The sequence below is a fragment of the Capsaspora owczarzaki genome (genome assembly GCF_000151315.2).
Source record: "Capsaspora owczarzaki ATCC 30864 unplaced genomic scaffold supercont2.12, whole genome shotgun sequence".
In the NCBI taxonomy this organism is placed as follows: Eukaryota; class Filasterea; order Ministeriida; family Capsasporidae; genus Capsaspora; species Capsaspora owczarzaki.
Window position 1 is genome coordinate 779042 of NW_011887303.1, and position 21199 is coordinate 800240.

General features: G+C 53.1%; 9 protein-coding genes across 9 annotated transcripts; 5 read left to right on the forward strand and 4 right to left on the reverse strand.

Moving 5' to 3' along the window:
• The first annotated feature begins 118 nt into the window (after positions 1 to 118).
• Positions 119 to 1581, forward strand: CAOG_06842 (hypothetical protein). Its single transcript, XM_004344413.2, has 2 exons — positions 119 to 1001; positions 1440 to 1581. Exon 1 carries the CDS (start codon positions 213 to 215, stop codon positions 978 to 980), a length of 768 nt encoding a protein of 255 aa, XP_004344463.2. The 5' UTR covers positions 119 to 212; the 3' UTR covers positions 981 to 1001; positions 1440 to 1581.
• On the reverse strand, positions 1518 to 3364 carry CAOG_06843 (hypothetical protein). Its single transcript, XM_004344414.2, has 4 exons — positions 2252 to 3364; positions 2058 to 2159; positions 1806 to 1920; positions 1518 to 1716 (listed from the first exon to the last, which is right to left on the reverse strand). The coding sequence occupies exons 1-4, from the start codon at positions 3213 to 3215 to the stop codon at positions 1662 to 1664; spliced, it is 1236 nt and encodes a 411-aa protein (XP_004344464.2). The 5' UTR covers positions 3216 to 3364; the 3' UTR covers positions 1518 to 1661.
• A 128-nt stretch (positions 3365 to 3492) lies between these two features.
• Positions 3493 to 6406, forward strand: CAOG_06844 (hypothetical protein). Its single transcript, XM_004344415.2, has 3 exons — positions 3493 to 5092; positions 5176 to 5294; positions 5368 to 6406. Exons 1-3 carry the CDS (start codon positions 3613 to 3615, stop codon positions 6316 to 6318), a joined length of 2550 nt encoding a protein of 849 aa, XP_004344465.1. The 5' UTR covers positions 3493 to 3612; the 3' UTR covers positions 6319 to 6406.
• Positions 6407 to 6586: 180 nt separating this feature from the next.
• CAOG_06845 (hypothetical protein) lies at positions 6587 to 9747 on the forward strand. The gene is made up of 7 exons (XM_004344416.2): positions 6587 to 7301; positions 7393 to 7683; positions 7783 to 7990; positions 8095 to 8201; positions 8301 to 8897; positions 9004 to 9037; positions 9138 to 9747. The coding sequence occupies exons 1-7, from the start codon at positions 6642 to 6644 to the stop codon at positions 9620 to 9622; spliced, it is 2382 nt and encodes a 793-aa protein (XP_004344466.1). The 5' UTR covers positions 6587 to 6641; the 3' UTR covers positions 9623 to 9747.
• Positions 9748 to 9769: 22 nt separating this feature from the next.
• CAOG_06846 (hypothetical protein) lies at positions 9770 to 10516 on the forward strand. Its single transcript, XM_004344417.2, has 2 exons — positions 9770 to 10072; positions 10282 to 10516. Exons 1-2 carry the CDS (start codon positions 9814 to 9816, stop codon positions 10479 to 10481), a joined length of 459 nt encoding a protein of 152 aa, XP_004344467.1. The 5' UTR covers positions 9770 to 9813; the 3' UTR covers positions 10482 to 10516.
• Positions 10517 to 10540: 24 nt separating this feature from the next.
• CAOG_06847 (fragmin60) lies at positions 10541 to 12845 on the reverse strand. The gene is made up of 2 exons (XM_004344418.2): positions 12752 to 12845; positions 10541 to 11762 (listed from the first exon to the last, which is right to left on the reverse strand). The coding sequence occupies exons 1-2, from the start codon at positions 12811 to 12813 to the stop codon at positions 10718 to 10720; spliced, it is 1107 nt and encodes a 368-aa protein (XP_004344468.1). The 5' UTR covers positions 12814 to 12845; the 3' UTR covers positions 10541 to 10717.
• A 138-nt stretch (positions 12846 to 12983) lies between these two features.
• CAOG_06848 (gamma-glutamyltranspeptidase) lies at positions 12984 to 15752 on the reverse strand. Its single transcript, XM_004344419.2, has 10 exons — positions 15635 to 15752; positions 15409 to 15506; positions 15041 to 15329; positions 14786 to 14929; positions 14342 to 14698; positions 14192 to 14270; positions 13966 to 14103; positions 13783 to 13869; positions 13576 to 13701; positions 12984 to 13500 (listed from the first exon to the last, which is right to left on the reverse strand). Exons 1-10 carry the CDS (start codon positions 15700 to 15702, stop codon positions 13195 to 13197), a joined length of 1692 nt encoding a protein of 563 aa, XP_004344469.1. The 5' UTR covers positions 15703 to 15752; the 3' UTR covers positions 12984 to 13194.
• A 1314-nt stretch (positions 15753 to 17066) lies between these two features.
• CAOG_06849 (cytochrome c-1) lies at positions 17067 to 18366 on the forward strand. The gene is made up of 2 exons (XM_004344420.2): positions 17067 to 17294; positions 17436 to 18366. The coding sequence occupies exons 1-2, from the start codon at positions 17122 to 17124 to the stop codon at positions 18082 to 18084; spliced, it is 822 nt and encodes a 273-aa protein (XP_004344470.1). The 5' UTR covers positions 17067 to 17121; the 3' UTR covers positions 18085 to 18366.
• Positions 18367 to 18398: 32 nt separating this feature from the next.
• On the reverse strand, positions 18399 to 20786 carry CAOG_06850 (ferredoxin 1-like protein). Its single transcript, XM_004344421.2, has 3 exons — positions 19841 to 20786; positions 18855 to 19677; positions 18399 to 18737 (listed from the first exon to the last, which is right to left on the reverse strand). The coding sequence occupies exons 1-3, from the start codon at positions 20711 to 20713 to the stop codon at positions 18628 to 18630; spliced, it is 1806 nt and encodes a 601-aa protein (XP_004344471.1). The 5' UTR covers positions 20714 to 20786; the 3' UTR covers positions 18399 to 18627.
• Positions 20787 to 21199: the final 413 nt, after the last annotated feature.

Here is a 21199-nt window from a genome sequence, read left to right on the forward strand (position 1 = left end):
TTGATCCATCCTTCAAATCCATCGTCACTCAATCCTTTATCGTTCTCACCACTTGTTGTACTCTCTTCCCTTTTTGAGACTCTCAGCTTGAGCTCGTCCATCTCAGATCAGTCTTCTTCTTCACTGCAGCTTGTTTCAGACCTTTGAATCCAAAGGGTTTTTTTTTTTTTTTTTTTTTTTTTCCCTTTCCTTTCCTTTCCCTTTCCTTTTCAATGGCCTTTTTGCGCGCTTCGCTGGCCTCGTGCTCGCTCATGGCGATTGGCGACACTGGCATCCAACTCGCCCAAATCTACCTGCAGAGCAGCGGCTCCACGACTGCTCCTGACAGTGCTGCCAGTGCTGAAGCGAAGGATCGACCGCGTGGTCAGCCAGCCGCGACCGCTGTGCCGCCGCCGCCACCACACCCGCCGCTCAGCACGCCGCCGTACGTCGTCGCGTTGGGAAGCACTGGGCTCGAGCTGCCGCCGCGGATCCTGGCAGAGCTCCCGCCGTCGCTCGCTGGGCTCCTGCCGGACGGATTTGACGGAGCGCGCACGCTTCGGTTTGCCACCCTCGGCGCAGTCTTGCATGGACCGTTCTTCTTTTACGGATTCCGACAGCTCGATCGCATCTACGGTCCGGCAAAGACCCTGGCGGTCGCGGCAAAGAAGGCGGCCACGGGCCACTTGACGCTCTTCCCGGTCTTTGTCACAACCTTCTTCACGGGCATGTGCATGCTCGAGCGACGATCGCCAGAGTCTATCGAGCACAAAATGTCCGAGGTGGTCCCGCGAACCCTCATGCTTGGCACGCTCTTCTGGCCAGCCGCGAACATGATCAACTTTACGCTTGTTCCTCTCAAGTACCGCTTTGTCGCCCTCAACATGTTTGGCATCTTCTGGAACAGCGTCCTCAGTGTCATCAATTCCAGCGCGGCTGCACCCTTGTCTGTTCACGCCGCCGCCGAAGCTTCTGCTCTTGTTAATACTCCCGTCGCCTAAGAAAACCAAAAAGAAGAAAAAGTAAGTTCCTCAGCTGTCTTCGGACAAGCCGATCCAATCCACCTCCCCGACTCGCTTCGTCTCCATTCTATCCTACGTTGATCAAACACGTCGATGGCGGCTACTCGACATTCCCGAGTGCCGTCTTCGTGTTTGATTTTGTTGCAAAGATTTCATTCTGTTCCTTGTTATCCCGTGGAGGAAGAGAATCCATCTTTGCCAGAGCAACTTGTTGATGCCAATCGCCGTCTGTCCCAACTCTCGCAAGGAGAAGGGAACCACCAGACTGGTCAGGCCGATCGCTTTTGACAGCGGTCGGCTGCTCGATTCTCAACAGACAATTTTTTGATTTGTGTTTCCCCCCCCCCCTTTTTCATTTTGACGTTGAGCTCTTGTTCATGTGTCACTCACATTTTTGTCTGCTTTGGACGACCTTCCTATTTGCGGTGGCCCTTTTAGGAAACCCTTTCAAAGCAGCCGCGCGTCGTGTCGTCAAGCTTGGGAGTCCTGTTGATAATCGTTAATGCAAACCACCCATTGTTATGAAACCATATGTATACATTTATATTTGTACAAAGATCAACAAATTATTCAAACTGAACGGAGCCAGTTTTTGTTTTTTGGCTTTCAAGAGGCAAACAATTGAAAAAGTCTTAAACCAATCCAAACAAGGCGCAGATACTACCCTGGATGCTCGGGACAGGTTCGGCTCGTGTTAAACCAATCATCAATGCAGCTGCAGGACCACAGTTTCACACATCATAGTCAGAATCCATTCAACGTCGGCCAAAATGCCAAAGCCAAATTTGTTGAGTGCGGCCTTACTGCTTGTGGTAAATACAAAGGCACGGAAGTCGTGCAATGGTTTGCCCGGCGAGAAAGCTCTCAAAGCAAATCACGCACTCAATGTTGGCACTCATGTCCACTTTCAAGACTTCATCTGTCAAAGAAGACAAACGCCGGAAGGGGGGTTTTGGTTTTGAGCGCTCATCGTGCCATCTCATCGAGGTTTGAGCTGGCTGCTGCCGGCACACACGCACACACGCACACACGCACACACGCACACTCAGTACGTACCATTGTACCCTGCACAAGCTGTGGCAAGGCAAGTTTCCAAGTGGCGCTCCAATTTGGCCATGTCGACAAACGTTAACGCGCAGGACGGACACTTGGCTGAAGCTGCAGAGAAACGAACGGGAACGACGATCAAAAATACAGTATGAGTCTCGGGTCTTTGGCTTCACATATCAGCCGCTCTCGAGCTAGCTTACTTGGCTGGAATAGCAGCGAGCTGTCTCTGTTGGACGATCCGCCGTACCTCCTGTTGGACGGCGTTGATACACTGCGACCTCGCGCACCAACGCCAAATGCGTCGCCATCGTAGCTGCCAATCGCATCATCATGATCATGGTCATCACGGTCATCGTTGTCCGAGTCTTGCCAGCTCAGAACGAGTCGCGTCAACAAGTCATTCAGCGACGTTGTGCCAGCGCCCGACGACGACGACGACGACGGTGCCGACGACCCTGCAGATGCACTTGAGGCAGATCGACGGGGTCCTGCAGACGAGCTCGACCTTGACGCTCCAGCACTACTGGCAGCATTGGCGGGAGTTCGCGGGCTGGCGGCTGAGCTCGAGTTGGACCGTGCTGGCGTCGCTCCACCCGAGGCAGGCGCACGATGCTGTCGTGATGATGATGATGATGAAGCAGTAGTGGAGACAGCAGCAGCAGCAGCAGCGGCGGCGGCATTGCTTGAGACGGACGACTGGGAGTGGGTCGAGTGACGCTGGGACGAGGCCGACGAGTGTGTTGACGCTGGGCGAGCGTGAGGTGCCTGCGAGTGATGAGTATGAGACTGCTGTTGCTGTTGCTGTTGTTGTTGTTGGGGTGTGCGTGGTGCAAGCGTGGGCGCGGACGAAGGCGAGGACAGTGATGATGACGCCCCAGCAGTCGAGGAAGAAGAAGAGCTGCTGCTGGCACCTGGGACTGAGGAGCGGTGCGCAGACGCAGACGAGTTTGAGCGGCCAGACGGAGACCGTACAGACCCAGCCGAAGCCGAAGCCGCAGCCGAAGCCGAAGCCGTGGAAGTGGAAGTGGAAGAGGAGGGCGACGAGAGTGAAGGATGACGGCGACGATCGACGCTCACGCTACTCCCACTCCCACTCCCACTCCCGCTCCCATTCACACTGCTGCTGCTGCTGCTGCTGCGTTGACTCGCTTCAATGTTGCCCATTTTTGTAAAGTAATCGCAGAGCAAGCAAAAAGCAAGCAAAAAGCAAACGAAAGAAGAAAAAAGCGAGGCTTTTTTTGTTTGTTTCGCAGTTGGATGCGAATGGAAAAAAGGAAAGAAAACAAAAACGCTCAGAAAATAGAAAAACAAGAATAATAAATGATGAATGAAGCGAGATACAATAATAAAAGAGAGAAACAAGACAAAAAAAGGGGCTTCTCAATAGAGAGCTCATAGCATTGGTAAATGGTCAAGCAAAGCAAAAGCCAGTCTTCATTCAAATTTGCTTACTACTGTACCTCATCAAAGTCAACAACCGCAAAACATAAAAACCAAAAACAGATTCTGAGATTTCTGAAACTCTGAGCGAGTGAGCGTTTCTTTGGTTCTAAGCAGGCGAATGGTTCGGAGCAGGCTCAACTCGCAATCTGAGCCAGAGAGCAGCAATAGTCATAGTAATAGTAGTAGCAACGGTCGCAGCAACGCCACTACTACGACGAGTGCGTTGACGGATACACCAACGACGACAACAAGCAGCAATGGCAACGGCAATCACAGTAATAGCAGCAGTGCTGTGAAGGTGGAGGCGCAAAGCCCAATAGTGACTGCCTCCGCTACGACTACGACTGCTACAACTACTACAACGACTACTACTACGACTACTGCTACGACTACGACTGCTGGTACTATCAGCGCTGCATTGAGCCATCCGCAAGCTGCGGGAGTCGCTGAGGCTGGGCTGGTCTACAGCAACAACATGGATCCAGCAGCACTCCAGCCAGCGACGCCGCCTCCACCACCAGGATCCATCCCAGCCGCGTCCACCGCAGTCCTGGCAAGGGCAGGTCTGGTGCCGGCAAAGATCACGGCGATTGCGGCGGTGGTCGGCACGCCAGACGCAAACCGGACCATCTCAGTGTATGGACGAGCGCCGCCCGTCTTGCTCGTACCAACGGTCAAGGCAGACGCGCGAGTGCTTCGAAGCAATGTGCGAGAGTTTGCTGAATCCACGGCTCGGCGATCTGCCGAGGCTGGTGCACCAGCGGAACAGGCACCATTGACCGCCGCTGAACCAGCCTCACCCCTGCCAACCCCTCGCTCAAGACACATCAAGACGACCGAGCAGCCTATTGCTGCTATGCAAGCTCAAGAGACACGTCTCAACCACGAGCATAGCAATGGGAAATTGCTCGAGACCAGCACAGCACTTGCTGCTTCGAATTACATGTCACACCCTATTCCGGCTGCCTCCGACACCACCGCGAACAGCAAGGAATCATTGCAAAGCATTCCCAATCAGCAGCTACAGCCATCATCATCATCATCATCATCGTTGTCGTCATCTTCAGCGTCGTCATCGGCAACGCCGTTGGTAGTGCCACCAAGGACCTCAGCAGAACCACCAGCTGATGGCGAACCTGCCGCCGCCAAGAAACCTCGGATGACAAACTCCAAGTGGTGGGGCTTGGACCCAACGCTCACTCCAGAGCAGGCCAACGAGCCGCGCCGACTGCGAGACCGCTCAACAATCTCGCAGCCGAGCCATCTGAGGGCCTACGACACGTCTGCTGCGAGCGAAAACGGAAAAGTTGTGCCGCCTTCCATGTCGCATATCCCGACCGAAATTGTACCCACCGACAACAACAACAACAACAACAACAACAACAGCGACCATTCTCACCCCCTTCCTGACGAACCTGGACAAAGTGAAGGATCCGATGAAGACGATTCTGAATCAGAGGAGGACGTTCGACCGTTCCGAAGGCTCGAGTTTGCAGCGCTCGGATCTGCACATCTGCCCGATTTCTTTTTGCAACCGCGTCCATACGGATTTCTTGATGAATTGAAGGTCGAAACGCGGATCGATGAGCCTGAGATTGGTGTGTATTTCTTTGTTTTTCTGTTTTGTCCATGTGTCGGCATTGACTGACCTTCGAAGCCCGTTTTTGAATCGTGGTGGCAGCAATTCCAACATGGCGCAGACTGGCTTCTGAGCCCACTGGTCGAAAGGCCGCTGGTACTTCCAGCAAAAGCTTCCCAGAGCTCAGCGCGCTTCTCCAGTCAGAAGACGCGAGTGACGAGGTGAGCTACTCACGCGAGTTGAAGGGGACGTATGGGTGAGAACTGCGTGTCTGATCTGTGCCTTTTTGAACAGGATATGAGCGATGCAGCCTTTGACAACCGCCACCACAAGGCAGAGTTCCAAGAAAAGAGGGGCAAGCGGTGGGAGCGCGAAAGGGCGGCCAAGCAAAAGTTGGTCCAGCGCCACGCTTCCCAGTTCCACTTGAATCTTCTGGATAACTCTGTATTTGCCAGCACACTGAAGCATGTTGCCCCCAAACGCAACGTGGACTCTTCGCGCGTGCACGTACACAATGGTCATGAAGTTGCTGTCGTCAAGGCCGGTGGTGCGGGTTTTTCTCGATCAGCAGTGCCACCACTCTTGGACGACAGCCGTGTTGATTCCGCTCCAGCAACGCCACCACTCAGCGCACCCTCTCCTGCTGCACCAACACCCCACGCACCTACACCGCAGGCGATAGCCCCAGCACCGCGACCGACCTCACCTCCACCAGCACTGCCGTGCGGCTGCTCCTTTAGCTTCTTCCCACCCCTGGCAGACATTACGTATATCGACATTACCGATGACCTTCCCCTGGTGGCTTTTGGCTGTCCATTGCCGCAAATGGACAAGTCCCGAGCCTTTTCACTTCCAGACAAGGACACAATGGCCTCGCTTGCTTCAGTTGAGCCAGGTTCCGCTAGCCCTAACAATGATGATGCCGACGACAATACACTGGCAAGTCCAGCTTCTGCTGCTATCCGTTTAGCACCAGCCCAGGCTGCCAGCAATTCGCTTCCACTCAAACGCCGTCATTTGGAAGTTTCTTCCAGTGTACCACCATCCTCCTCATCCCGACCGCTCAGGAGCAGTAGCAGACTTCGCAGCAGCAATTCAAGCTCAATGGAAACCGACGCAGGATCAGGGTTGCAATCTCTCGACACTCCATCCGCTGAATCCGCTGCCACAACACCCACCGTCCCGTCTGCCAATGACGATACTGGTGTCCAGACTCGCAAGCGCCTGCGACTTGCACCGCAATAGCCCTCCTGCCCAGGATCCTTTTTGTTATTCAGCCATTCAAGTTTGTTGTAATACGATTTCTAACAATGTTCATTTTCAATTCTGCCAGCACATGGAAGCTTTTGTCTTTTGGTCACATTCTCTCATTCCGAGCGAGTTGGTTCTTTTGGTTGCAATCAGGGGGTTTGGGAGGGGGTTCCCCCCCCCCCCACAGCACCATTGGATTGAAGTGGAGGCTTACCATTGTTTGAGTGGCTTGCACAGTGTTTTTATTTTTTTATTTTTTATTGTTATTGTTATTTTATTTTTCATTTTTATTTTTCACTCTTTTGCTTTGCTTTACCATGTTTGTGCCGATCGAGTCTGCGAGCGCGAGCAGTCGGCAGTACCACCGGTCGACCTCGACGACGGCGTCCACATCGTCTGGATCGTCACTCAGCGAGCCAAGCACGCCGCACTCTGCCGGGGGTGGGTTTGCAGCGACGGCGCCGAGTCGGATGGGCGATGTGCTCTCAGTCTCGCCTGGCGGAACTCCGACGTGGTCGAGCGACCCGTCTGTGCCAGTGCGGCTGCGGCTGGGCACTCAGGGGGACTCTGCCAAGCCAGCACGCACTGTCATGGAAGTCATGCGCGACGCGAGCACCAAGCACGGGACCAAGCGGGCGCTTGCGTTTCTTCCGCCGACGGCAGCAGCTGTTCCGACGACCAGCAACAGCAGCACAGCCAGCCACACGAGCAGCAACAGCCTGCCGAACGGACACGGTGATACTCCAGGCACAACGAATAGCATGACGAACAGCGCGACGAGTACGAATGACAACAGCACTGCTCGCAATCGCCGCGCTAGCAACAGCTCAACCAGCAGCAGCAGCAGCAGCAGCAGCAGCAGCAGCCACCCGGCAACCAGCTCCGGAAGAAAGCTGCCGCCAGCCAACGCATGGTCGTTCATCACGTACAAGGACTACTACGAGACCGTCCGCACTGCAGCCAAGGCGTTCATCGCGGTAAAACACAAATCCTCTGAATTTTGGATAAATCTTGCACAAATTTGTTTCGCTCAATTTTGTTTTTAACGTGTGGTTGTTTGTTGCACAGCTGGGACTTGAGCCGCACCATGGCGTGTGCATCCTTGGATTCAACTCGCCCGAGTGGTTTATCGCAGACCTGGGTGCCATTTTCGCGGGAGGCCTCGGGTGTGGCATTTACACGACCAACTCGCCGGACGCTTGCCAGTTTATCATCGAGGACTCGCGGGCCAATATTGTGGTTGTCGAGAACGACACGCAGCTGCAGAAGATCCTGAAGGTACGGCATCGGCTTCCGCTCGTCAAGGCGATCATTCAGTATCACGACAAGCTCAGCGAGCCAGGCGAAGGCCTTTACTCGGTATGTTGTGGCATGGTTTTTTTTTTTGCGTTTTGATTGTTGGTGTCAGTTGCTGACTCGGTCTATATTCTGCTTCACAATCATTTCCCTCTCTCCCAGTGGAATGAATTCCTCAGCAAATCATCCTTGACCTCGGACGAAACTTTGGAGGAACGCATCCAAGCTCAGACTGCAACTCACTGCTGCACGTTAATCTACACGTCGGGGACAACTGGACACCCCAAGGGAGTCATGTTGTCGCATGACAACTTGACGTGGACTTCGGCGCAGACCAGCAAGCAAGTCAAGGTTGCCGCAAACGAGCAAGGTTGGTTTTGGAATTTGCGAGTTTGTTTGGTTTTTTGTGGCGTCAAGTCAGTACTCACGAACTGGAGGAAACACATTTGGTTTTTGAACGCCCACTACCTGCAGCCGTGAGCTACTTGCCTTTGAGCCACGTCGCAGCCCAAATGACAGACATTCACATGCCCATGCTCCACGGAGCTACCACTTGGTTTGCCCAAGCCGATGCACTCAAGGTTGGTACCATCATCATCTGACGTTGTTATCGGTTTACGTGAACCACTCGCCCTCGGTTTGCCCGCTTACTTTTGGCTTCCCTATGGCGCCATCGGTAGGGTTCGCTGGTCGACACGCTCCGGGTTGTGCGACCCACAATCTTCCTAGGCGTACCGCGCGTCTGGGAGAAGATGGCAGAACAGCTGCAGGCGTTCGGAAAGACGACCTCGGGATTTTCTCAGCGCGTGGCTGGCTGGGCCAAGGAAATTGGACTGGAAGGCAACATGCGTGTAGAGCGCGGCGAGAGCGTGCCTTGGGGCTGGTCTTTGGCCAATGCGCTGGTGTTTAGCAACATTCGCCAAGCTTTGGGACTTGACCGATGCAAGATTGCACTGTCGAGCGCCGCGCCAATCTCGCGCGAGACTCTGGATTACTTTTTGTCCATCAATCTTCCCTTGTTTGAAATTTACGGCATGAGTGAAAGCACCGGCCCACACACTGTCTCTGTTCCCGGCCAAAGGAAGACAGGATTTGTCGGCGTCACGTTTGACGGCGCAGAGACGCGCATCCATCGACCTGGGCTGGATGGCTCTGGAGAAATTTGTTTCCGCGGTCGCCACATCTTTATGGGCTACCTCGGCCATCCCGAAAAGACGGCTGAAGTGGTGGATGGCGATGGCTGGCTGCATTCAGGCGATGTGGGACAGATGTTTGAGGTATGATGGAGCTATGCCAATGGTTTTGCAGATCCTGGAATGATGATTTGCTCAATTGTACCCTTGCAACACTTTTTCTTTGCGACTGCCACACTCATCCATTCAGGGCGGCTTTGTTCAAATCACCGGGCGCATCAAAGGTACACCACGGAAAACTTGCACTTTATTTTGTTGGGGGTTGGAGTGTTTCGCCATCTTCGTCATGGCTCATCTCTCACTGTCTTTCGTTGCACCATGCAGAACTCCTCATCACAGCCGGCGGTGAAAATGTGGCCCCTACACCAATCGAGCAGCGCATCAAGCAGGTCTTGCCGTTCGTGTCGAACGCAATGCTGATTGGAGATCGCCGCAAATTCATCTCGTGCCTGCTCACCCTTCGATGCGAGTTTGACGCAGAGGGCAACGCACTCAGTCAGCTGAATCACACCGCTCTGGTTGCCCTCGAGCAGGCCGGAGTGCCCAACACTGTGCGAACCATTCCCGAAGCGCTCGAGCACCCGGCATTCAACGCTGCACTCGAGCAAGGAATGCGTCTTGTCAATGAGCTATCCGAGTCGCATGCCCAGCACGTTCAGAAGTGGGTCGTTCTCCCAATGGACTTTACTACCAATGGCGGTGAGCTCGGGCCGACACTCAAGCTGCGTCGTCACGTCGTCATGCAAAAGTACCAACTGCTCATTGACAGCATGTACGGCGCCTTTGACCAACCCGCCGCCGCCAAGTGAGCCCCCCTGCTGCTTGCCTTTCCGCCTCTGTCGACTTTGTTTGACGTTGTTATTCCCCATTCCCGTTCGTTTTTCATTCTACAGCCTATTCCAGTTGCATTAACAAAATATAGTCGTCCATCCGGCTCAGATCAGTCTACTTTATTTTTTTTTTGTATTCTCCTTCTCCTTCTCAGTCACTCTCAGCATCGATGGGTTTGTTGATTTCGCACCATCGTGGACCAGATGGCGTAACGCCCGCCTTGGTCGTCCCAGTCCCGGCAGAGACCGCGTCGTCCACATCGCCACCCGTGGATCTCCCGCTGGGCCTGGCCGTCATTCCCGTGCCGCATGGCGACCCGACGCTGGGCGACAACGTGCGGCAGTACCAGCTCGTCAACCGCTGGTGGCACGAGCTCGAGCTGCGCGAAGCAGTCTACTTTGTCGTGCCCGTGGCTGCTGGTCTCTGGGGTGAGGAGGCCCTTTTGGTTTGCGTGGCATGAGTTGAAGATGTGCTGGTGGCCATTTGTTGCATTTGTTGCAGGTGGAGGATGCAAAAGTCAATGGTTCAGTTCTCAGTGACATTTCTGAGATTTTATGATTGTTTGTGTGACGTTTTGGGTGACCGAACATCACTTGGCTCACCTTTAATTTTCTCTCTAACGAATTCTCTCTAACAGGTGCTCGATGGCTTCTCACAGGATACTCGCGGCGATTCGCGCAGCACGTTTACCGACGCAAGATGGCACAGGGTTGGCAGGCACCGCAACCGCCAGCCAAGCAACCTCTTTATGCATGGAAAGTCCCACATTCGTCCGTTCTTGGGACTAGTCGGAGTAGCAGTAGTAGCAGCAGTAATACTGGGAATGCTCCACCATAATGTGACTACAACCCAAATACATGCATTACATCCGACTTTGTACTCCCAGCTTAAATGAGTGCGCATCTTGTTTTTTTTTTTTACACCGAACGGTTGACTGTATTCATGCAGCTGGGCGGGAAGAAAAAAAAAACACAAAACACCTTTTTCACGCATGCCACAAAACTCAGTCAAGCAGACCACGTCCCCCAAATACAAACTATCGACAAGCAGACAAACAACTGGCGCGTTTGCATTTAGAACGAGCCCTCGAAGGTCTGGGTCTCACCACCCTCGAGAATACGGCAGATGGGGAGGGCCTTGGGGCGGTTGAAGTCGATCAGGTACTGGGCAGCAAACTTCATGCCGTTGGCGCGCTCGTTGTCGGTGGTCTTCTTGCCAACCCAGACGTAGATGGCGTTGATGGCGTCAAGGATGAAGACGTCCGAGGTGTCGAGCGACTTGCGGGCGACGGGCTTGACCTCGGTGAAGGTGAGCTTGCCAGTGGCGTCCGAGAGACGGAAGAGCTTCTTCTCGCCCTTGGGGGCGTCGTCCGAGCCACCCTCCTCGGCGGTCTTGATGGGACCGACGCCGCCGAGCAGGCCCCAGAACTCCTTGGCCTTCGAGTCGCTGGGGTCGGACTCCTCAACGACGTGAACGACGGGCTTGCCGCTGCGGTCGGCGTCAATCTCGCGAGCGAGCTGGGCAGCCTTCTGCTTCTCGAGGATGCCAGCCTTAGCGCCGTGGAACTGGTACAGGGTCAGGCCGTTGTCGAGGATGAAGGCGTCGCCAGAGTTGAGCGAGCCGCGGGCCAGATCGACCTCGCGAACGACAACGCTCTTCTTTCCCTTGATGTGCAGCAGGCGGGGCTTGTACTCCTCGGGCTTGACCTTGCGGAAGCCAGAATCGACGCCACCCTTGAGGAGCTCAATCTTGGGGAAGATCTGGAGGAAGTCGGGGCTCTCAAAGCCCTGGACCTCACGGAACTGGACGGGCTCGCCGCCGAGGTGGTCGTCAAGCTCGACAGTCTTGTAGGCAGCAGTGCCGTACTCGTCCTGCGAGGACTCCTCGCCAATCCAGAAGTGGATGTTCCAGCTCAGCTTGTCGGGGTTGTTCGCGGGGTCCTTGACGTACGTCTTGAGGACAATGTACGAGTCCCCAGAGTAGAACTGGCCGTGCTGGTTGGCGGGCCACTCCTTGACCTGGAACTTTTCAATGCGCCAGACCTGGACGCCAGCCTTCTTGCCAGCGTTGTTCCAAGCGGGCTCCTTGGCAGCGGCGGCCTTGCGGGCGTCCTTGTCACTGTCAGGAGGGAGAAGGAGGAGGAGTGTGGTGCAGTGAGTCAACAAGTTGCCACAGTGTTTCCAAAAACTCGTTCTCCACCACCAACCGACTCTAGCGTTCGATGACAAAATGCTTTGACGTTCGAGTTCAAGTCAGAACGAGACAGAGACAGAAGGGGAGAGTGTAGGGAGAAGGAGTACGAGTCAGAGTAGAGAGAAGAGGAGAGCAGAGTTTGAATTTTCGCCCTTCAGTTCGCTTCAGTTTGCTTCAGTTCCGTTCTTCCAATCCAATCGCGCTTTCATGACTTGGTTTTCAATCGCTTCGTTCCTGATCAACGCCGATTCGTTGGTTTTTATTCATTATTCATTTATTATTTGAATTTTTTTTTTTCCTTCTTTTTTGTTTGAATCAGGCAACTTCCTAATCGAGCATCACCCAAAACAAAGAACAACAACACAAAAAAAAGGCGTTTTCTTTCGTTTTTCGTTGTGTAGTTTTGCTTTCGTTATGCTTTGATTGCGTTGCGTCGCACGCGATTCAATCGTACGTCAACTGACGCAAAATACGAACAACGCAATGCTTGAAAAAACAAAAAGCAAAACATCAAAGATTCAAAAAAAAAAATTCCAGCATTTTTTTATGATGGTTTTTTTCTTTTCTTATTCAAGATTTGTGTTTTTGTTGGGTGATTTTTGATCATCGCAGCAACGACGAAATCAGAGAATGAAAGACGTATTCATTCACAGTTCGAAGAAGAAGAAGAAGAAGGAAGAAGAAGCAAGAAGAAGAAGAAGAAAGAGAAGAACGACAAAAGGATCTTTTCAATAAAATAAAAATTGCAAACGTCACAGATTATCATTTTCAATTTTGGAATTCTGCGCTTTTTGTTGAAGGAATTGATCAACGATGGAAGCGAAGAAGGATCTGAATGGGAAGAAGAAAGAGAGAGAAAAGAGGTGGAGAAGAGGTGGAGAAGTGGAAGAGCGAAAAAGGGGGGGGGGCCGTACAGGCTGGAGCCGAGGAGGGCAATGTTGGAGTCCTCAATGTCGAACTTCTTGGCCTTTTGCATTGTTGGTTTTGGTTTGGTGTTTTGTTTTGGGGGAGTGAATCGGATCCCAAATTGGGAATGGGAATAAGAAATCAGCAAAGGAGCCAAAAAAAAAAAAAAAAAAAAAAAAAAAAAAAAAAAAAAAAAAAAAAAAAAAAAAAAAAAAAAAGAAGATAATGTGGAAAAAGGGGCACGCTGAGATTGATTGCATTAGATGGAGAGAAGGAGAGAGAGCGAAAACAACACGAAACACGAAATACGAAAACACGAAACACGAAAACACGAGATAACACACTCCCGGCGTTCCGTTCCGTTCCGTCAACAAGACAGCCACAGGCAGATGAACGCTCTGCTGCTTGAGAACCATTGGAAAACTGAGTGATCAAGCGCCAAAAAGTACGGCTACCAACCGCACGCCATCCCATCGCTGCGGGGATCACACCCGGCAACAAGGACACCCGTAGGCAGACGTCGGATGACTTGGCCGCGTCCAAAGACAGACCGCGCAGTGCCAGTCACATGCTGGACGCTGTGTCCCCACCCTGCAAGCTGTTGCAGCACTGCAGCGTCAATGCCTTCTTCCAGCAACACGGTTGGCAGCCCATCCCCATGCTCATCGGGTGTAATGCAGACTCTGGGCAGGTCGAGAGCATGCTGCGGGTTGTCGTCTTTCAGGAGGTTGAGAAGCACTTGAACGTGACCTTGCGGCTGAGCGACGCCGATCGCGATTGCGGTGAGCACGAGAGCAAACAACAGGTCAAGCACACGGAAGAACGACCATACCTGCATGAAACCGCCCATCACGCCGTAACTTGCATACAGCTCCCCAGAATCTGTTGTTAGCATTGCAGGAATGATTGTGTGGTACGGCCGCTTTTCTGGCGCCACAACATTCGGATGGTTGGGCATCTGTCAACCAGCAACATCAAAGTCAAGGAATCAGTCAAAACACTCACACTGGTTCAACTGCATCTTGTACGGGAATCTTACCAGTGAAAAGTTGGACCCGCGGCTTTGGAGCGAAAAGCCAGTCCCTGTTGGGACAATGCAGCTCCCAAAGCCCGTGTAGTTTGAATTCTGCACAATGCCAAAAACGATTCACCAATGTCCAAAATTACTGTCGTGAGTTTCCCAGCACGAAAGATTGGATGACTGCAACCTCCAAAGCCTTACAATAAAGCTGCATGCATTGCCTTCGCCGTCGACCACGCTAAAGTACACCGTGTCCGTTGAGTTCACGGGAACACCAGTCGACGTCGCTGGGAGCACGCAACCTGGGCGGATGAGCTGTGCGCGCGTCCTGCCATACTCCTTCAAAGGAAAAAAAACAAAGTGACAAAATTGGAGGTGAGCATTTGAACTCAACCTGCATCCACTCCCCAGAGCTCTTGCTTCGTACTTTGCTGAGAAGAGTGTCCAACGGAATGTTTGACTTTGTAGGATCCGTGATGTGGAATTGTCCATCTGCGAACGCCAGTCTGTTTGAAACGGCACAATTAGATCTGGGACAAAGACAAAGTCAAAAAACCCACACCCCCTGTGGTCTCACCTCAAGCTTTCAATAATGTAATGCAGGTACTCGGCGCTGTTGACTGGGTGACTGAGCACCGGAGTGGCTTCCAGAATGTTGAGGGCAATCAGCGCAATCAAGCCTTGGCCGTTGGGAGGACACTCCCAGACACGGAGGCCACCAAAGGAGGTGGAAATCGGCGCAACCACGGTGGTATTGTGCAAGGCTGCCTGGTGGAGGGCGTCTGGGCCAATTGAAAGGCTGTGCGCCAGGTGGCATTGCAAATCTTGCAGCGTCATGACGCCGCCCTTGGCAGACAGCGACTCCACGATCGCTTCGGCCACTCTACCCGTGTAAAATGCCTCTGCGCCCCTTGCTCCAATCTCCTTCAGGACTCTGCCAAAGTTCAACAAGCCAATCATTGTTCAAAAAGCGAATCCCAGCCGAAAATCCACAACAGACGTTCGACGGCCTCCGACATACCCTGCCAGTGCTGGATTACGGAACAGCTCGGCAGGCAATGGCGCACGTCCATCAACCAACAAATCAGCACCACCTGGTGATTGGCTTTTCAGCAGGGCTGCTTGATTGGACCAAGAATGGGCGGTGATGTGACTCACTGGGAATCTGCCACGTCAAACGAACAAGACCAAAGGTCAACAATCACCGGGGGACTGTGTTATCCTGCTCCTGCTTGCATCTACATGTACAGCAGTCGAGTCGTGCGTCCATCCTCACCCCTTCTGCGCGAGCTCCACGGCGGGCGTCAAAATGTCTTGCATGGTGAGACGCCCGCTGCCAAAGAGCTTGAATGTATCGCACCAACCCGTCACTGCTCCGGGAACAGTGACTGCATGCGCGCTGGTGGTTGGAATACACGTTGCGTTCTCAGCGCAGGATTCCCGAGCAATTTGCAGCGTCAACGCGGCAGGCGATCGGCCACTCCCATTCACCGCGTGCACAGTCCGAGTAGAAGCGCGATAGAATAGGCAGAACATGTCGCCTCCAATTCCAGTGGAACAAGGCTCTAACCGAAAGGGAAACGGGATGTATCGTGTCAGAATTACACAAAGTGTAAGGTTGAAATTTGTCAATCCAAACCTTACCAGTCACGTTCAGTGCTGCCGCGGTCGCGATCGCTGCATCCGCTGCGTTGCCTCCTCGCTTCAAGATGTCGATTCCGATTTGCGTTGCCAGCGGCTGGCTGTTTGATGAGCGGGGAAGGGGGAGGGGAGGAGAGACCAAAGACACGAGGCAGAATCGGGTGGTTTGTGTTTGAGTCGCAAGTTGATCGCACCTCCTCCTCGTCAGTCCACTCCACGGAACAATCACCTTGATGAAACCATGCCATGGGTGCCCATCACAGGGGAACGCCGTGAAATAAACGGCAAGCTCGTCATTTGGGGTGTTTGGTCTGGTCGAAATTTGGCCTAGAGATTGTTTGGAGTCAGCAAAAAATGAACAGTGATCCCTGGTTCGTACCACCGTACCACCCCCCTAAATTGATTTGGTATAGATCTAGTTTATCAAAGCGAATCCATCGAAGGTACTTCAACACGCATAGGAGCTCGACAGACAAAAGCAGTGGTTGATCGGGTTTTTCACTTGCAGCTGCTCACGAATTGGTGTCTTCGAACATTCGAATTTCTCCTGCGATCCTTTTTGCTTTGTCTTATTTTATTTTTTTCCCACCATCTTTTTGTCATTATCTCAACCCCCCTCATCCGAGATTGGACTGCGACCATTCGTTGTGCGAGTAAGAACAGCAACCTTCCTGTTTTTTTTTTTTTTTGTTTTTTTTTTTTGGTTTTTCGCTCTTTTCCATTCTCGCGCTCCTTCTCTTCCTCTCCTCGCTCCGAGTGGCGACGAACGCGCAGCTCGCCTTGATAGAATGATGCTTGTGCTGGTCGAGTTGGGCGAGGGACGGGGGTCTGCGATGAAGCCGTTGCAAGCGAGAGAGGGAGAGAGAGACAAGGGGGGGGGAGCAATGGACTTGAGCTTTGCACGCGGCCTTTTGAGGTTTGCTGCAGCAGAAGCGAAGACCGGAGCAGCGATCCAACGCACCCTCCGTCAGGGCAAACCCACCCACCCTCACAACTGCGAGCTTGACTTTCGGACTGTCGACCCCCGTCGCATCGCTTGCTTGTCTTCCACTCGGCTGCAGTGCGATGAAAAACTAAAAAGCGAGACGAGCGATCTCCTCTTTTTTTTTTTTTTTTTTTTTTTTTTTTTTTCGTTTTTTTTTTCCCCACTCTTTCTCTTCCTTCTCCTCTTCTGTTCTGTCAACTCCCTCTCACGCTCGCTTCGGCTACACTCGACTCGAGTCATGCAGAACGAGCCAAATGTCTCAGTCTCACCGAAGGAGGGGAAAGGCAGCCTCCTGCGGCTGTGGACTCGCTTTGAAGATTTTTTTTTTTCGTTCTCTTCCCTCTCCCGCTCCAATGAGCCTGGTGGTCGACCTGCAGATTCGTCCAGCGTTGAGGATGTGCGCTTGGGGATTGCAGATGAACGCATCCGCGAGCGCGATCGCAGCGGGGTGCGTGTGTCTTCATGTGCCTTTTGGGTTTCCGCGCAAATCCCTTCCATCCCTTCTTCTTCGTCCCTGCTCCCACCATCAACATTGTGACTCTACAAGCATGCCAGCAAACCATCTCAGCATGATCGTTTACATGTGGATCTCGTCCTCTGCCTCTTCTTCTTTCTTCTCTCCGTTTTTGCCCTCAACCTTGCATCCTATCACTCACCCTCTCCCCCTCATTGTTCTTGCAGGTCCAAGCTTTTTCTTCTTCTGTCCCTTTTCTTTTGTTTCCCCCTTCAGCATGTTCGCTCGCCTCTTCCGTGGTCGCGCAGGACTTCTGACGGCCGCTGCTGGCGCCAGCACGGTTGCCGCTGCCGGCTTCTACACCACCGTTCTGGCCAGCTCCGATGAGCTCCACCCCGCCGCGTACCCCTGGAGCCACGGCGGCCCCCTCAGCTCCTTTGACCACGCCAGGTATGCAGCGGCATGCACCATTGGAGGCTTGTGGAGGGGTTGATCTTGGACCTCTCATTCTCTGTGTGTCTCACCTCGTTTCGTCTTTTCTGCTCGTCTCCCTCTCCCTCTCCCTCTCCCTCTCCCTTCTCCCTCTGACAGCGTTCGCCGTGGTTTCGAGGTCTACAAGCAGGTGTGCAGCGCATGCCACAGCTTGGACAAGATTGCCTTCCGCAACTTGGTCGGCGTCACCCACACTTTGGACGAGGCTAAGGCTCTTGCCGCTGATGTTGACGTCGAGGACGGCCCTGACGACTCTGGCAAGATGTTCAAGCGCCCCGGCAAGCTTTCCGACTATATGCCGCGCCCGTACCCCAACGACCAGGCGGCCCGCTTTGCCAACGGCGGCGCTCTGCCACCGGATCTTTCGCTCGTGATTAAGGCCCGACATGGCCGTGAGGATTATCTTTTCGCTCTGCTGACGGGCTACAAGGAGCCCCCAGCAGGCATCGTCCTCCGCGAGGGTCTCCACTACAACCCCTACTTTGCTGGCGGCGCCATCGGCATGGCCCAGGCTCTGTACGACGAGATGATTGAGTACGAGGACGGCACTCCCGCCTCGCAATCCCAAATGGCCAAGGATGTTGCCACTTTCCTTGCCTGGGCCGCTGAGCCTGAAATGAACGAGCGCAAGCGAATGGGCATGAAGGCCATCACTCTTCTGACTCTCGCTGCCGGCGCCACCTGGTATGTCAAGCGACAGCGGTGGTCTGTGCTCAAGACCCGAAAGCACGTTTACACGGGCAAGTAAACCAGCAAAAGACCAGGCAGCAGACAAGAAAAAACAAAACAAAAAGCGAACATGAAGCTTTTTCTACGATTTTCGTTGCTCTGTCCTGTCTTTTTTTTTTCTCTCTCTCGTCCCTTTCTCTCCTTTCGGTCATGGTTCTATTCATGACTGAGGTTTTGTTTTGTTCAAATTACTCTTGGTGCCGTCCACATCGCCATATTTTTTTGTTTTTTTGTATGCGTGTATTTTTTGTTTTTTTGTTCATTGACACTTTCAAACTTTGCTTTGCTGGTTGTCCATCCATCCAATCGTTGTAAATAACTTGCTAGCGGGAGTGTTTGAAAAGACCGAGTGTATTTGGTTTTTTGGCGGCGGTGGAAACGACAGTATTTACAGTTCAAAACGATTGACCAGTCACGCGTTAGAGAATAACACAGTTTTTCTCGCTTTGGTGTTGGTTGGCAAAAAAGAAAGAGATTTCCATCCTTTTTTTTTTTTTTTCTGATGCCATGCAAGCAGATGCAACGAAACGCACGCCAGCCATCAATAAGAGAAAACGTCGACTTATTCGGCTTTGGCCTTGGAAGCCGCAGTGGTCGGGGATTCCAAAATAGCCTTGTAGTCCAAGACCGTTCCCCACACAAAGTCCCAAAGCTTTGACGAAATTCCATACCCTACGCGTCCAGGAGATGCAAAAGATGAGAGGGGGAGCGAAAAAAAAAAAAAAAAAAAACCCCATCAGAAACTGTGCTTCGGCACAAAACCTTTTTCTGCCCCCAGAAAATCCTTACCCAGATCATGGTTGACATAGTGGTGCGCCATGTGATAGGACTTCATGTCTGCAATCACTTCCGACGTCGGCGTCCCATGATGCAAAAAGTAGTGCGTCAAGTCGTAGCAGACATATCCGAAAAGAGCGCCAGCCACCAACGCTCGCGCAAGTCCTAGAGGCAATGCCGCAACAAACAGCGAGTACAACAAGGTGATGACAATTGCCGCAGGCGCGGGAGGGAAGACAAGGCGGTCGCCGTCCATTGGAGATTTGTGGTGCACGCCGTGCATCAGGTAGTGGAAGGTAATCCAGAACGCCGATCGAGAAGGAACTGCATGGAAGACAAAGCGATGCAACGAGTACTCCAGCAGCGTCCACAGGAGAATGCCGCCCAGGAAGACGAAAGCAAATGTCTGGAAGGTGAGCTCGTTCCAACTGGCTTGCATCAGCTGCTGCGTGGTGGGGCTCGTGTTTGGAGCAGCGATGGACGCAACGCCACTGGCGTTTGTCCACTTGGCAGCAGGGAAAGGTGCCTGGTCCACAGGGTTTTCTCCACCAGCCCGCAGCCCGGCGAGTGTATACGCGCCTCCGTACAAGGAGAGCAGCGAGAGCGCAACCACAACCGGAATCCAGACCAGCGGAATCACGTACCAGCGTGTTCGTGACAAGGCCTCCAAGAGGTTTGAGTCGAACATGCGCAGACTCACAGCAATCGGGGAATGCACCCACTTGTCGTACCCTGCACCGAGCCGGTGGACCTGTTGAATGATTCCGCGCGAGTAGTCAATCTGAGCCTCGAGTTTGGCGAGCTCGGGATCGTCGACCGACAAGGAGCGTTGGAGCTGCGTGCGCGCAACAGCAAAATAGCACGAGCAACGAGACGAGGAGCATTGGATGAGATCAGCGTGGGCAACTCCCAATGCACAGCCTCGAAGGAAACCAACAACAAGTGCAAAAATTCGTGTCCAAAAACGTCAACTCTTCCTTATCTTATCTGCAACTCACCTGCATGTGTTCCTCTCCAGCAACATATCCAAGACAATAGCAATCAAGGATTCGGTATGCAGAAGGGCTGTGCCGATGCACGCGCCGAGTCACTTGTGAACGAGTCGAGGCAACCCCAGCGTTCTTCTCTGCCACACTCTCAGTCCGAGCATTGCCGTCGGCTTCTTCACTCTCGTCCGCGCCAACTGAGGGGGTGGCATTTGGGAGCGGCTTGTTTCTCGCGGCTTGATTGGCATCCGGCGTGGAGGTGTGAGTGGCAGCGTTTATTTTTGCGTGGCCGTTCTGAGCGCCGTGCTCTTGAACATTGCCTTCCTCGTTGTCGGCCGCCTCCTCCGTTCGGTTGGCCTCCACAGTCACGCCCGAGGAAGAAATCAAGTCGTCACGACGGCCGGCCATGAGGTGGGTAATGTCCGTGCCCAGGTACTTGCGAACGATCGCACTGCCGCCTGGATGGGTCGGGAGGAAGTTTTCCACATTGTACACTTTGTGGTGCACAATCACGAGCTGGCGGCCTTCTTCGGTCCAAGCGCGTGACACATCCTCGCGCGTCATGCCGGATGACGATGCACGGGCTCCATCTTGGTTGTTGTTGTTGGGATGGGTCGGCTCAGTCGATGGCAAGGCGAACGGTTTGGACTCCTTTCGAGCCCGCACCGCACTGAGATTGGACGCCAGGATATTTGTTGTTGGTGTTGTTGTTGTTTTTGTTGTTGATAAAGGAGCAGCTGTGGCAACAACCTCCGGAGGCGTGGTGGACACGACGGACTGCTGCTCCTCAGGCGCTGTGGTCGGAAGCTGCTTCGGCGCAAGATGAACGCGTGTTGGCTGCTGTGCCAGCTCAGCGATGGGAGCCGAAAGGTCTCGCGGCGGCATGAGTGGATGTTGCTGTGAAAAAAAGGTCGTTGAAGAAAATCAAAAGTGGGACTGGTGCTGTGCAAAGTAAGAAATTGGACGGCGTTCAAAATTGATAGGTTTGGCGTTCGTTTTGGCGACAAACATACAGATTCAGGCGGTCTCGCACTTCTTGATTAATTGAATAATATCATTGCAACTGCGATTCGACACACAGTGGCGGGTGTAGCGTTGGTCCAGCGTCAAGTCGAGCTGTTACACTTGACCGAGCTTTCAAGTGACTGTCTTGCCGCATCATCTTGACTTTCCGCTGCGGTTTCTTTGGATTCGGCGAATGTGGCGCACGTCTTGATGAGTTGTTTGAGTTAGAGCTCGATATGGTCATTGGGGATTTTTTGCGAACAAGGCTAGATTTGTGAGTGCTCAACGAACCATCACAGTCGGCAACGCTGTTGGTGAGAATTTGTAGTACACTGCCTGCTTTCCTCACCATTTTTCTTGGGCAAT